Raw genomic sequence first — 14,971 nt, 5'->3', positions numbered from 1 at the left:
AGTGAACATGGGAAAGAGCTCTGATATAGTGATCCTAAATTGGGAATTGTCTTTCATCGAGATACTAAAATGTAACTTCATTACTAAGGACGGACAAAAATATTTGTCTACGGCCAGCATAAGAGATGAGTGTTCTTTAAGACTGACATCTTAGGCAGAAAGAAGCAACTATATAAGATAATAATGAAGTAACACAACATACATAAAAGAAGTAAATAAAGGCACTAAGTCAGCTAATTTTATTTTAATTTTATTTTTTGCTTTATGGGCATATGGAAAGCTCTAGGATTTAACGACATTTTAATTTGCCCTTTACGTATATTTAAGCACTCATCCACCCATAAAACAAATAAGCATGCAGAGCGGCTCATCTCTACTCCTATGAGATAGCTTAGGCATGCTATATTAGACAACAGTTTGAGAAAGCACAGAATATTAGAAATTAACAGAGAGAGGTTTGCAAGACGGAAAAAGGCTTCCTTATATACACCATGCATTTGATAATTCACCCCACGCTTGTCTACACAACATCAACGCTAAGCTAAAAATAATTGTGGGTTACACAACATATACCTCGTCTTCCTGATATTATAGGGCAAAGGCAAAAAAAGCAATTTGGAGAGTTAATGGTACAGTTCACTTTCGATGCAGTTTACATGCACAGTGATCAGAGTCTTATAGTAATAGGGTAGGAATTCTGATCCCATGTTACTCTGAAAAGTTTGCTTACTTGAGTTAAGGCATTTTAATCAGAAATGAATTGCATGCATTAATCATAAAATATGCTCCACTTCACAGCGCAAGCTGCAAATGCAAAAGTTATTACGATTTTCGGTCCAATTTCTATTGCACCAAACTCGGCTATTACCGCTTTGACGTTTCTTGTCCAAAAATGCACCTTGGTAGCTGAGAATTTTCAAAAGAGTGGTACCAACCCCCTTGCTCCATTTTAGGACTAGCTGAGCAAGGCGCATAGCCTTAGAAAGAAAGGTGCAAGAGATCTGAAAACCTCGAGCAAGAGATTTACCTTTGCGTTACCCTCCAGTAATACTTTGGCATATTACTGCATGGGGGCAACGTATATACCTGGAATTCTTATGTGATCTGGAAACAGTGCATAAAATGTTGCTCTTTCCCAGCAATCAAATTTCCAGTCACAAAATCAGTGATTTGTAGAGGTCTCATTTACATTGCCAAAAAACATCGACATAAAAAATAAAAAAAAATAATGCAAACGGCAAATCTACCGTAAACTGTAAAGAAAACAGAAAAGCACCACAGCAAATACACTCATTGACAGAAAAAAAAATGATGCCCAGAATGAAATGTTGGATTGCTGCAAATCTCAGAAACCGTTTAGGTCTCACACCAAGCACACATAAAAAACGGGCTCTGGACAGCCCAAAGAAAATAGTGTTATCTGCCAACAAGCACAAGCAGCTCGCACAGTTTTGTGGTCCACCGCCTAGACACAGGTGGCAAAATCATCTGCTCTGACCATTTTAAGGTGCTTAGCAGAAGGAAATTTAGCGTCATGGCGTCAGCCCCCGTCTGTTTCATTTGCATTGGTGTCGTGAACAAGAAACTTGGACTGCTATGGCCCTATCATCTAGGGCTACTTTCACACTAGCGTTTTTGCTGGATCCTGCAGGATTCAGCAAAAATACTTCCGTTACTGATAATACAACCGTCTGAATCCGTTATGAATGGATCAGGTTGTATTATCTTTAACATAGCCAAGACAAATCCGTCATAAACTCCATTGAAAGTCAATGGGGGACGGATCAGTTTTCTATTGTGTCAGAAAAAACTTCCCCGTCCCCATTGACTTGCATTGTGGATGAGGACGTATCCGTCTTGCTCCGCATCTCAGGACAGAAAGCAAACCGCAGCATGCTCTCCGGTATGAGAACGGAATGCATTTTGGAGCATTCCGTTCAGTTATGTTTTGTACCGATTGACAATGAATTGGGACAAAACGGAAGCGTTTCTTTCTGGTATTGAGACCCTATGACGGATCTTAATACCAGAAAACATTAACACTAGTGTGAAAGTAGCCTAATCCAGGTTCTGTTGGGATGTGTGGACAGCCGGACTATGGAGGCCCTGCGGTGAGCACTTCAATTCTGCCTTTGCTGTGCGACACCACACTGCCCCAGTTGCTGATGTTATGATCTGAAGAACTATCACATATGATATTTGGTGACCACTATTAGTGATACAAGAGACATTAACAGCTCAGCTATATGTGCAGGACATCCTGCGGCCAAATGTGCTGCCTCTTATGGCAGGACATTAAAATGCAATTTTTCAGTAGCATAATACTCCCCCAAACACACAAGGGTTTCTCAGGAAGGTCCCTGCCAGACTGCCCAGTCCCCAGATTTATTACCAATTGAGCATTTATACCAGCACAGACGCCAGCTTTGGTAATCTACAAGTGGGCAGGGTCTACAGGCCCAGATGTAACATCTCTTGGCAAATGGGCCACAGAATACCAAACAAAATCTGTATTCATCCATGCCTAACCGTATCTCATCTTGTATCCAGGCTAGAGGTGGCCCAACAGGGTACTAGAGACTCCTTTCAATTGTGCAGTTTTCCCCAATAATCTTATCCTTTCACATTTATATTGTAGTCACTTACATATACCCTCATTACATTCACACACAGAAAGTCTTATTTGATTCCAACAACTCTTTCTTGGTGCATCATTTTTTTTGTCAATGAATTTAATTACTTAAAGGGGTTCTCCCGGCCTGTACCTACCTGCAATAAGTTTCTTTCAGCTAAACTGTGGACATAGTACAGTTTGAGCACTACTTACCCTCAGTCCCTCCACCGATTCCACGATCCCGGCTGCGGTCACACGACCACCCAATTGGCTGAGTTCTCTGTCGACGACGCGACAATGGGACCACATGCGCTCCTTTTTCTTTCTGTTCAACTATATAATGTAGATGTATCCAAAACAGGAAGAAAGGGGGGCACATCTGCTCATGTCGTCAGAAGAAGAGCCTGTAGCCAGTCATGTCATGCCAGCCGGTGTAAAGCGACAGAAGGGTAAATACTGCCCAAAGTGCCCTCTGTCCACGGGTTAGCTGAAAAAGACTATAGGCACAGGTCCGGAGAACTTGTATTAATGATAATTTAATTTAGAAATTAAGTGGATCTCTACAGGTTCAAAAGCCTCTATTAATGTACCAAACTGATAAACACGGATTCACTGCCTATGCAGCCTGCAATGGGATAGAGCACTAGGTGAAAAACAACTGCTACATCCATTTACAAGCTACTTTACCAAGATCAATCTATGAATCTGTGTCACTGAGCTTGAATGTCAGTTTCATTCAGGAGCAAAACATGGGCAACACTCCTGGACCCAAAAGGAAGCCATGGAGGTCAAGGACATACAAAAGCTCTGTATTGTCTCAAGCCAACAGGGAAGAGATGCATAGGAGCTACATAAAGAGATGACGGACACGTCTCTCATCTGGGAGAGGATCAGGTGTTAAAAGAAAAGGCAAAACATTAATTATAGGCTGAGCGTGGAACACAACCAACGAAAAACATGTGATGCTGTAAACACTTGTTCCAAGGCCCTGCTGCTACAAAGAAATGATGGAGCCAGCTCGAACGGCAGGGTTCCAGCAGAGCGTACCCTATATACAGCGACAAGTAACTATTTCACTCCTGGAGCGCATCAGATAGAAACCAGCTAGCTAGCTAGATACAGGTATTTTTCCTCCCTTGTACTGTAAAATAAATTATCATCCATAGACTGGATTATTATAGAAATTACTTCACCTTCATAACTTTGTTTACTGGGACTTTAATATTCTAAAAATTGCATTAAAATACTATACTGCATTTAACTTGCCTACCTAATATAGTTATGCAACTATTCAAACTAGAGGATGTAAAACAAAATGATGCAAAAAATTATATTCAGCACATTTACTGTACAATCCTGAGGAAGATTGATGGATCCAAATATACATTAGTCATTGTGTGACTACTGTAGAACAGGATTTTATTTTCCATATTTTTTGCAGATAATTTTCCTAAACATGGGTTAAAGGCTATAGACACGTTTAGAGCCATTTTACTTATTGAGACGCATGGTATTTTAAGCTTAAAAAAAACTGTTTTGTGATAGGTTTCTATAAAAATGTTGCACTGTTTTTGTCGCTTCTAGGTTTCCCAGGACGTAGCAGCTGCAGAATGATGTCCAGCAATAAGTCCATCAGACTGGCTGTGTTATGGCTTGGGTGTCCAACCCCACTCTGATCTTTCCTGAACAATATTTTTACGCTGTTTTACTGTATGATCAAATCAAAGCTCAACTTGGCTTAGAAGGTCAACCACAAAATGAGTAAAAGGGGCTGGACACCCGAAGATCATTCTGCAGCTTCTATGTACTGTGAAACACAGAAGCTACAAAAGTCAAACAGAGCAACATTTTAAACAGAAACCTATTACAAAGTCATTTTTAGCCCAAAGTACACCTATATCAATATTAAAAAAATGGCTGCAAATTTGTCCATAGCATGTAAGACTTGCCACTGACTGATAAATACTTCAGTACACTATATACAGTACTTAGAGAATACCTCTGAACTCTTGCGATTTTGGAGAATCTGTTTATCAGTGTCCTTGGAAGCAAAGTACCTGGTACAGCCACGATTCAGATACTGTGGAAATAAACATATGAACAGTTAATGTATGTTGGAACTAAAATCTGTCCGGATAAGGAGATCATTTTTAAAAAAGACACTTAGAGAAGACAAATGTACAAGTTAAATAGAGAATTCTGTTTATCTGATTAAATATTCCCTTTTTATAATGCTCATAAAAATCAACTTCTCAAAATGAATATAAATGGCAGAAAAAGGTGACTATAAATGTTAAAAATGTATATATATATATATATATATATATATATATATATATAAATAAAGGGAGAATAGGCCACTACTTTCTTTTTATATTTTCAAAGGAGTTGTCCACTTTATGTTGTTAAATTCCCCTTCCCATCCAATATGACCCGTGAGGGGAACTATATGTACCTGCTTCCCGCCACTTAGCTCCGGCCTCATGGGTCTTGGGTTTTCCTCACTGCACTCGGCATGAGAGATGGGGGACACTCGGCATGAGAGATGGGGGACACTCGGCATGAGAGATGGGGGACACGTGTATTGCTATAGAGGAAGACTGGCCTCAGTGGTGATGTGTCCCAAAACAGCACATCACTACTGGATCACATGCTGTTTGGGAACACATCACCTTTGTGGCCAGTCATTGGCTGCAGCAACACGTGACCTGGATCGTGCAGGAAGGTTACATGAGGGGACCGGAAGTGCAGAATAAGCTGTATGGGACCTAGCAGCAAAAAGCAGTTAAGTATAGTTCTCATCACAGGTCACACTGGTGGGATAAAAAAATAAAAAAAATATTTAAATAATTGTGGAAACCTCTTTAAAAACATAGAAAATAGTGGCCTAAATTCCCTTTTCCTCAGAAAGTGTATCACATTTTTCCACCAGTTATTTTAATTTTGAGAAGTTGATCTAGGTGTTGTTCAGTATTTATCAGCACTCATCATTAAAATAGACATTCACAATGACCAAAAGTGGTGAGATGAATGTGGAATATTAGTTTATATGAAGAAGAGAGAGGTGGCTACATGAAACCTCTGGAGTCATTTTTCTGTCTGAATGACATATCCATCAAATCCTCCCCGCACCACCGGATTGTTAACAGTCCAGCATGACATGTCAAGTTTCAGTAACCTCAACCTAGAAGAAAAGTTCTACAAATGTTCTTGTGAAACTGATATCACACTCAAATCTGAAAAATGAAATGTGTTACGGATGCTACAAATACAGATTCATCAGTACCATGAAAAGATTTTTCTAAGAGCTCACAAAGACTGAGCCAGGAAAATTGGTTTAAGGTTTTGCTAATCGTTTAGCAGCTGCTCGAGCTGCTGCTGTCAAAAACAGATCTAATCTTTAAAACCCTGTGAAGAATCTGCAATTAAAAACATATCTCAGGCAGCATCGTTCTGCAGGAATCTAAGTGTTAAAGAACAGTCATAAACAGGAAGGTGGGAATCAGCACATTATTCCTGGTGATACACCTTGCAAGCCCTAATTTTGGACTTTAACTGCGCACAGGGAGAATAGATTATTATATATCACCAGAGACATCTACAGCCCTGGAAAGTGAAACATCTCCTTCATAAGCTTGCCTACAATTTGTCTTGAAAAGTAATTGCACTTTCAATAGAGCTGACATTTCTGTTTGCAGTCGCCAGCCCATCGAGACACAACGTCAAAGAGGTTTCATTTCAATTTGAATCATTTCAGAGGTCTTTTTTTAATCTCACCATCAGACACTTCTGTAAGAGTAATGTTCTTAGACTGCTGAAAGAACGCATCAAGCTTTCTAAGCCTAGCTGATCCAACCTGACTTCTCTCCAGATGACTAATCAGCAGTGGTCAGCTCCATCAGCGGGAGGAGAATGTTAGGGTCATTTATTGAACCGTTCACAACTGCCAGCCCAATAAGTGGATCTGAACCTTCTCACTAATGCTGTTACACACTGAAAACAGATGTTCTGGTACATGACACTTGGTGAATCAGCTCAAGCAGAGCTCTCCAAGAGTAATATAACATACAACAGAAGGAAAAAAAGTGCAAAGATAAAATTAACTATGTAGCACCAATTTCAAGAACATTTGTTTTTGTGCAGACAGCAGAAGTCATTAGGTACAGATAAACTCAATGGACTAGCAACCGATCAATTAAGGTCTCCTGATGACAGTGCTGACCACTAATGATTATTTATCTACAAAGAGGACAAATGGAAAGGAATTTGTCAAAGGGGGTTTCTCAGCTCATAGTGATGGCATACAGCTAGGGTATGCCAACACTTCAGCGTCCAACTTCTGGAATCCCCACCAATGGTGAAAATGAAGGGGGCTCAGCACTTGTTCACTTGAACGGGGCAACCTTCTGCACAGGTGGGTGACTGGAAGCTCCACTGTGCAGCGAAAACCAGTGAAGAGTCCACAACACTGAATTGAAGGTGAAGCCCTTTCAGTAACAACACAGTGGACAAAGATGGAAGCAGAAACATCCGTCCACTATTGTAGTGGCTGTGAGCTTCCTGCTCTGTCCTTGTTGTTTCCTGCCTCAGTGGCTGCCAAAAACAGCTGATCAGCGTGGAGGCTGGGTGTCAGATCCTCACAGATCTGATACTGATGACCTATCCTGAGAATAGGCCATCAATATCTAGAAACTAATGAACCGGTTTAAATATACAATCTCTCACTTGCTTCACTAGCTGCCAGTACAGTGAAGAGGGTTAGGTACTGGACACATTTTCAGCTGTGAAGTTCTGCCCTATGGCACCTATGCCTAGACTACAAGCTAGGACTAACATACCCTAAACACATAGTGGGGGATCCATCCTAAGGGCAATACTTGAAGTCAGTTTTGAAGTCTGTGCTGGAGTACTTTGCTCCAAATGTAGCATGTGGCTTGTTAAATTTGGTGCATCTTTAAACCTATCCCTTTTGTCTAGAAATGCTACTCAAGTTTTCTACACCAGCCAACTACTGGACTGTGAGTTTTAAAAAAAGTCCCAGTGACAAATGTGGAGTGAAACTCAATAACAAAGCTAGCCACAACCACTTTCCCAGCCACTTTTCAAAACTGGAGTGTTGATGTAAAAATTCTCAACATTTTTGTGGAAGTGACCACAAAAAGTCACAAAAGCCCTACTTTTCAACTTTAGAGGAGTGCAAAAGGTGATAAATATCCCCATAGTTACAGTTATACATATAGTTCTACTTACTCTGAAGTTATCAGGAGAACTCAAAAAAAGTTTCTGACGAATCTCCTCCGATGCCCCAGCACACAACCTGTAGAAAATATGGTAATTCCTCTCATCTTGTCCTTGTACACAGATACGCGACTTCTCCAGAAGGTAGTGAGACACAAATCCCCCCACCACTGAATACTACGCAGAGAAAAACATAATAACGGAATAAAAAATTAATAAATGAATAACAGAATTAACAAAACAAAAGTCAGTTAAAAAGTCATAAGAGCTTTAAAGTGCTAGAATACGATCACTAAGTAGAATGCCGGTTGAGGTATCTGCATAGAATATAGATACAATAGGCATTCATCACCATGGAAGCTACGTTATTGTGCACTGGATATCACATAACACATAAAGAACATATTTTTCTTCTACATCCTGTCCTTACAATCGAAGCTGAAGAATGGATATAAAGCAGAGTGTAGAACGCTTAGCCTCCTGCACGCCGCACATTACGTCGGCGATCTCATCGATGCCAGCCTGGTGTCTCTCCACTGGAAAAGGTTACTCTCATTATCAGAGTTGGCTTCTCCATAAAAGCTCACTCAGCAGTGGGCTAACCTTTTCTGTGATTACAAACCTCGACATGGGACACTTGGGAACACACACATTGTTTGTTTTCTATTTATTGGGAAAGGGTAGGTCGCAAGATCACTTTTGACAATATTAAAAGGTCACCCCCTCCCCAGACCGTGGAAGCAAATTCAGAAGAAAGGTCACAGAAAAGGTGGAAAACAGTTATATCTCAATTTCCTTTGTGTTTCTTCTCAGCTGTATGTGAAACCTACATTTATCACACTCATGCTTCAAGTAGTCATTTTTAAAATGTGCCAAGGATTATGAAGCAAAAACACAGTATTGATGTAGTAGGGGCGGATGCATCACATAGGGGTCATGTGCAAGGTCAGCATATGGGCCCACCATGGAGACCGAACATGTGACCGCTATGAGGCCCTTTGGGGGCGGGTTTGCGGTGCTGATGAACTACTACTCCTGTTCCCAACATAGATTTAGTGCAGTCACCACTAGAGGGAGCCTCACTACAAAGAAATGATTTACAGCACCCACAGATATGAGTGGCAACCGTTTAAATTCCTTGCACTGAGCTCCCCCTAGTGGTGGCTGCAGGCGTCAGTTTATATAATACACTGTATGAAGGGGAGCAGTATATGTATGCCATTTGTCTGGTGTAAATATACTGAGAAATATGGTGTGCAGAATAAGAGTCATAAGTAAGAAGAACCTGTTTCACTTTATCCAACATAAGTGGAAGGCGACTTGTTTTTTAAAACAATTATTTTTCAAAATTCTTTTTTTTTTCCAAAAATTTATTCTACATAAAAATAAAATTTTTTAAAATAATATGTAAGAAGTCTGGTGAGTTGCACTCGTGTCCCACAATGGCTGTACTTGTTTGCCGAACACAATGAGAAAAAAAGGTGGGGCCACCATGTCTGCAAATTATCTGCTTTAATTGTGCACACAGAATGGTAGGTATTACAACTTCCCAATAGTTAGCTTCTTACAATTTATTTTGGGTGTACATTGGAATATATAAAGTGGATATTACATCGAAAGGAACTAAAAATGTTTTAATATGCAAATAACACCAATTTCAAAATGGTTGTGTCAAATCATCTATGCTACCAGAAAACTGCTAGTTACATCCTTCAACCGCCTCCTGAGCGGTGATTGGGAGAGAGCGGAAGCAAATAGGACACGCCCCCTGAGCTGCAGCAGAAAATACACTCCCCCGAGCAGCCAGCTTGATATAAATCTTTTAGCAGATCAATGGTTGGGGAGATCTCTTGATCCACGAGAGGTACAGGGCTGGTTCTAGCTTTGTTAGAAAGAAATTGTCATGTCCTATATGATATCTGATTTTTAACATTAGTCATGGGATAACCCCTTTAAATTGGCTGTCTGCTTTGTAATTGCCGTCTCAAAAACCCTATCGGGGAGTTATTGGTTAAATTGGTTCTCTGAGCTTTGTAGAGAAACATGGAGTCTTCTATGTGAAAGATCGTTTCATCAGAATATGCAGCTAAACAGGAAGACTTGGGAACACGTCCATTGGGACTTGCACAGAAGAGCCGGTAGACGGCCCCCACGCTGTAGAGACGGTGGCATTGGTGGCCCGATGGAAAGGTAAGTACTGACAAAGCTATCTTTCCCCCACAGGATTAGAACACTTTTTCTGCAAAGCCTGGAGGCACCTAGAGGCTCTGCCCTCTCTGCAGCTACAGCTCCCTCTGCACTTTGATTGACAGAGCCAGGCAGGCATGATGACGTTTCCACTGCCTGGCCCTTTCAAAGTTCAGAGGGTGCGGCAGTTGCAGAGAGAGCATAGGCTCTAGGTGTAACAGCAAAGCCCCCATTGCTCCTAGGGGTTCATTTGTATATATTAAAACATTATTTTTCTCAGCAATGCGGGCACATATGAACTTGGGACCCACACAGATGTCCTCAGCTGCCAAGTGCACACGTAACAGGTCAGACAGTTTCATAGGTGCAAATCTGCTGACAGATGCCCTTTAAAAATGGGCATATAATAATATAATGTAACAGCTATGTAAAGTGACACAGTGAAACACGTCTCATGAGAACTTAGGGGCAGAGTTCTGAAAACAGTCTATGGACTCCTCGATATGTAGTCTTTTGCTGCCAGAATTTGGCTGCAGATTCATTGCCAAAAGTCCAGTGGCGGCCGTATGGAGTCAGCTTCCTACTGTTTTTAATGGGAGCTTGCACTCTCATTCACACAGCCAGTGGTTTAAAGCCACAACCGCGCCAGGAAGGGACTTGTCCCTTCTTGCCATGATGTACAGACAGACATCATGTTCCCTTCGTAATTTACCTTCACTCAATGGCGCTAAACCTCAAGCAGGTCTGCGGCATCCAAAGTTAAAAACCGAGGCAGAAACCATGGAATTTCAAACTGTGGTTTATGTCATGGCATACGCAGCGGATTTTGAAAAGGCAAAATCTGCCGTGTCAATATAATGTGTGATGAAAACGGTCTTTGCTGCCCATAGCAATCAACCATCGTGCAACTTCAAATTTTCAAAGGCATAATTTGAAATGCGCTGCGATTGGTTGCTATGGGCAAAGACAGTTTTCATAAATCTCCCCAAAGTGTTCTGTTGTCCTGTTAAGCCTGGGTCAAGCAATAGTCTGAATGGAGCGGTGTCATGATACTCCTTGTATGGTATGAATAAAAAATTCCTTTGTTAGGTATTTACAGGACCCAATAGTATCATAAGATTTCTCCAGGCATGCCATTAGGTTGCTGTAGTCCAGAAGGAGCAAGAAACCCTCAACAAGACCCTAGGCCAGGGATGCTCAACTGTGGCCCTCCAGCTGTTGTAAAACTACAACTCCCAGCATGCCCTAATAGCTGTAGGCTGTCCATGCATAGTGGGAGTTGTAGTTTTGCAATAGCTGGAGGGCCGCAGGTCAGGCATCCCTGCCCTAGGCAGGTAAGTAAGACTCTAATGGGGTCATTTATCAAACTAGTGTAAAGTAGAGCTGGCTTAGTTGCCCATAGCAACCAATCAGATTTCACCTTTCATTATTGACAGCTCCTTTGGAAAATGAAAGGTGGAATCTGATTGGTTGCCATGGGCAACTAAGCCAGTTCTACTTTATACCAGTTTGATAAATGACCCCATGAGAGTGAAAAAAAATATAACTACATTTTCAGGAAAAGAAAGGCACCTACCTTTTCATTAAAGTGAATTTCCACAAATTTTCCAAAGCGACTACTGTTGTTATTGCGGACAGTTTTTGCATTTCCGAAGGCTTCTAATAAAGGATTAGCTATTTGGGTGTAAAGATAAAGTATTAATGTACAACAAGAAGAAAAATATGATTAAAATACTACAGTATATAATACTGTATACAACAAAAAAAACAAAAAAAAAAACTTAGATGATTATAATGAGGTTAGAGGTTTGTACAAGCCCGCTAGAAATGACATTTCTGTAACAATGTCAACTGAAATGTGACAAGCCCAACCAGTGCGCCTCAGAGCAATATTTCAGTTTCTTTCTGGGGTCATGTTAGGCAAAGACTAAAAGTCAGTTCATTTGCAAGGACATGGGGAGAGCGGTATTTTCGAGTATCCCCAGCGTAAACCTTTGAGCGAGAAGGAACATAGAGGTGACCTAGTGAGTAATTGTGCAGCTTAGGACTTAACACATCTAACAATAAAAAAACTAATTTCAAGCCCTGCATCTACAAGCTTGGCCCTTTCATTCCCTCAGGTCCTGCTAACCTGGCAAGGAACACCACAGTATTAGAAAACAACAAGCTCTTATCAGAAGAAGCAGCAAATAAAAGCAGCTTGTGATGAAGACAAGCACTTCTCAAACAGTAAAACAGAGGGAAATATGAAAGTTCTCTTAGGGCAGCGGGGAATGGGCCTTTTAATGTCCTGAAGATGGTGGAGAGAAATGATGTCCATGCTCATCACCAGTGAAAGCGTTTTTTTCAGTGTTTCAGTTCTGGAGCAATGAACCCTAAGGCTGGGTTCACACGGGCTTGCGGATGCTCGCGATTTTCACGCAGCCCTATTCACTTCTATGGGGCCTGCGTTGCGTGAAAAACGCACAATATAGAGCATGCTGCGATTTTCATGCAACACACAAGTAATGCGTGAAAATCACCGCTCATGTGAACAGCCCTATAGAAATGAATGGGTCCGGATTCACCTCACGCATTGCACCCGCATGGAATTCTCGCCCGTGTGAAAGGGGCCTAAGGCTGCTTTCACATTTGTAGACCAGCTCTGTTCAGGCAGGCTGCCAGAGTTCTCTGGATCCAGCATTGCCAGATGTTAACGCATTGCCTGCCAGAACCCATTAAAGAAGTTATCCAACCCCAAAAATTACCCCCCAAATGCCTGGGACCCTCACACAGATTGTATTTACCTCACTCCCCAGCACCCACACCGCTCCAGATGCCCACCGCTGCAGATCCCCGTCTAACAAGCCTCCCTAGTGTCACATGCGATGCTATTGGCTGCCCTCCCCTTTTGGCAGATGTCTTCATCCGCGGGACAGGGAGTTGCAGCGGCGGCCGTGCGGGCATCAGAAGCCACGCGGATGCCAGGGAGCGAGGTAAGTACAATCTGTGTGAGAGGCCCGGGCATTTGGGAGGCATTTTTGGGGTTGGATAACCACTTTAACTATAGTGGGGTCCTGCAGAGATCTGCCCGCTACCCAGCAAATATGCCAGGATTCAGAGAGACAAAAAATGCAGCACGTAATGGTTTTCGTCCGGCTGATCCCCAATACTGTATGACAGAACTGCCTATGCCCTAAAAGTAAAGGTGTAATTGTCTTAAAACAGAAAAAACTTTGGGCCTGACCATCTACAATACGTTCCTCAAGAGTTAGGTTAAAGAGGACGTCTGGAGCTGTCTCGACAAAAAATACCAAAAGTAAGGGTTTGTTCACGTGTATTTAACACTGCTTTTTCCCCATATGTATTTATAGGACCCAATTCACCTGGTCCTTGTCCTTTTGGCATACGGTATCTCAAAGGAGGCATATGTCAGGTGTTTTTTTTTTTTTTGGTACATCATACCGTAGCTGACTGCGACATTCACTACAGAGGCGTCAAGTAAAAACCATATACTACCACATTTATACTGCTAATGTATACTTCCGATTGAAAACTCAAATGCAGTGTGAACAGAACCTAAACCTGATTTGTCAGTTATGCCCAGTTTCCAAATTTCCTAGGTACACAAGCAATGGCCCCTTCCCACACTTCTGAACCAGGGAGCTGTGTGGTGAGAGCGTTCAGTGTCCACTAATTTAACTTTGACGGGACAGCTTGAATTCAATGAAAAAGGTCTAGTCACTAAAAAACTTCATACACAGAAAATCTAAAATGAATGTTGGGTCATGAGATTTAGTATCCACAAGAATGGAATTCCATTACTTTTAACAACCATACATACTAAAAAATTTAGAGGCCACGTACCTTCTACAATCCTCTCGTCAATATCTTGTCCAGTACCATAGGATTCAGTCAGATACCTGTAAAACAGAAAAATATAGTAATAAACACTACAGCTGGCTATACACATTAATGGTGGAAGAAGCAGCCAACATCTCCGCAGGATCAGCCAACAGTCTCATTTGTGCAGGGACCGGTTCACGCTCATAAGAACTGCAGAAAATCTAAATGTTATTTACTGTATACGAACCTCAGAACAAACTTAGTATTTTCTGTCTTGCCGGCTCCCGACTCTCCAGACACGATGATTGACTGGCTCATCTTCAAAACCTTCATGTCTCTGAAGGCCTTATCAGCTGGAACAAAACGTATTGCAATAAACATCACTTTAATGCTTCAGCAATTCCAACTTACAGAACTTATTTGCTTCAAGTATGCTGCCGGTTCAACAGGACTGGCGGTTTAGTTTTTTTTCTCCACCCCCTCAATGACTTGTACATACCCAAGCAGGCTATAATGATCTGGAGTTATCCTAAAGGGACATGCTTTAGAAACCTTTTTAATGGTTATTTACTTTTTATTTTTCTTAGCTTACCCAAAAAAATTGGGGGGGATGGACACATATGGAAATGAAGCATTTACCATTTTATGTTGGAGTTGTTTATGGAAAAATAAAATGGATCATGAAAAAGTGGGAAGTAATGTTTACCCCAATTCTCTTTGCATAGCAATGGTATATATATGTACAATGTGTGATATGTATAGTGTACATTTAGCCTTCATCAGCTCCTCTGAACATGGATAATAATCATCCAGATACACAACAATTTAGTTAAGGTACAAAAGTAGAACATGGTGGTCAGAGGTAACTATTTTATGTTTCGGGTAAACTGTATTCTGCTTCACATAAACCTTTTGAGATAGGAGCAGATGATGCCGTAGGATGTCCAACACTTGGGTGGGTTTAGAAAGGCGCATACATTTCAGCGGTTTTTAACTTGTTTTAATTGCTGAATTTTAGTTACGTTTTCATAGCTGTACATAGTTAAACGATATGAACACCTTCGGGGACAATGATTTTTCAACTGGACTTTACTAAAAATTTTGAGC

General features: G+C 41.2%; 1 protein-coding gene across 5 annotated transcripts in view; it reads right to left on the bottom strand.

Moving 5' to 3' along the window:
* MYO6 (myosin VI) overlaps positions 1-14,971 on the bottom strand; it is a 254,132-nt gene that overhangs the window by 163,672 nt on the left and 75,489 nt on the right. For all 5 annotated transcript variants that reach the window (XM_044290290.1, XM_044290291.1, XM_044290292.1 and 2 more), the window contains exons 6-10: positions 14,112-14,217; positions 13,886-13,941; positions 11,616-11,713; positions 7,865-8,029; positions 4,614-4,694 (exon numbers count right to left, since the gene is read on the bottom strand). In XM_044290290.1, the coding sequence (XP_044146225.1) occupies positions 4,614-4,694; positions 7,865-8,029; positions 11,616-11,713; positions 13,886-13,941; positions 14,112-14,217 (506 nt within the window). The remainder of the gene's footprint in view (positions 1-4,613; positions 4,695-7,864; positions 8,030-11,615; positions 11,714-13,885; positions 13,942-14,111; positions 14,218-14,971) is intronic.

Source organism: Bufo gargarizans, chromosome 4 (assembly GCF_014858855.1).
Source record: "Bufo gargarizans isolate SCDJY-AF-19 chromosome 4, ASM1485885v1, whole genome shotgun sequence".
Classification (NCBI taxonomy): Eukaryota; Metazoa; Chordata; class Amphibia; order Anura; family Bufonidae; genus Bufo; species Bufo gargarizans.
The sequence above is the reverse complement of the archived record's forward strand: the minus strand, read 5'-3'. Positions and strand labels throughout refer to the sequence as shown.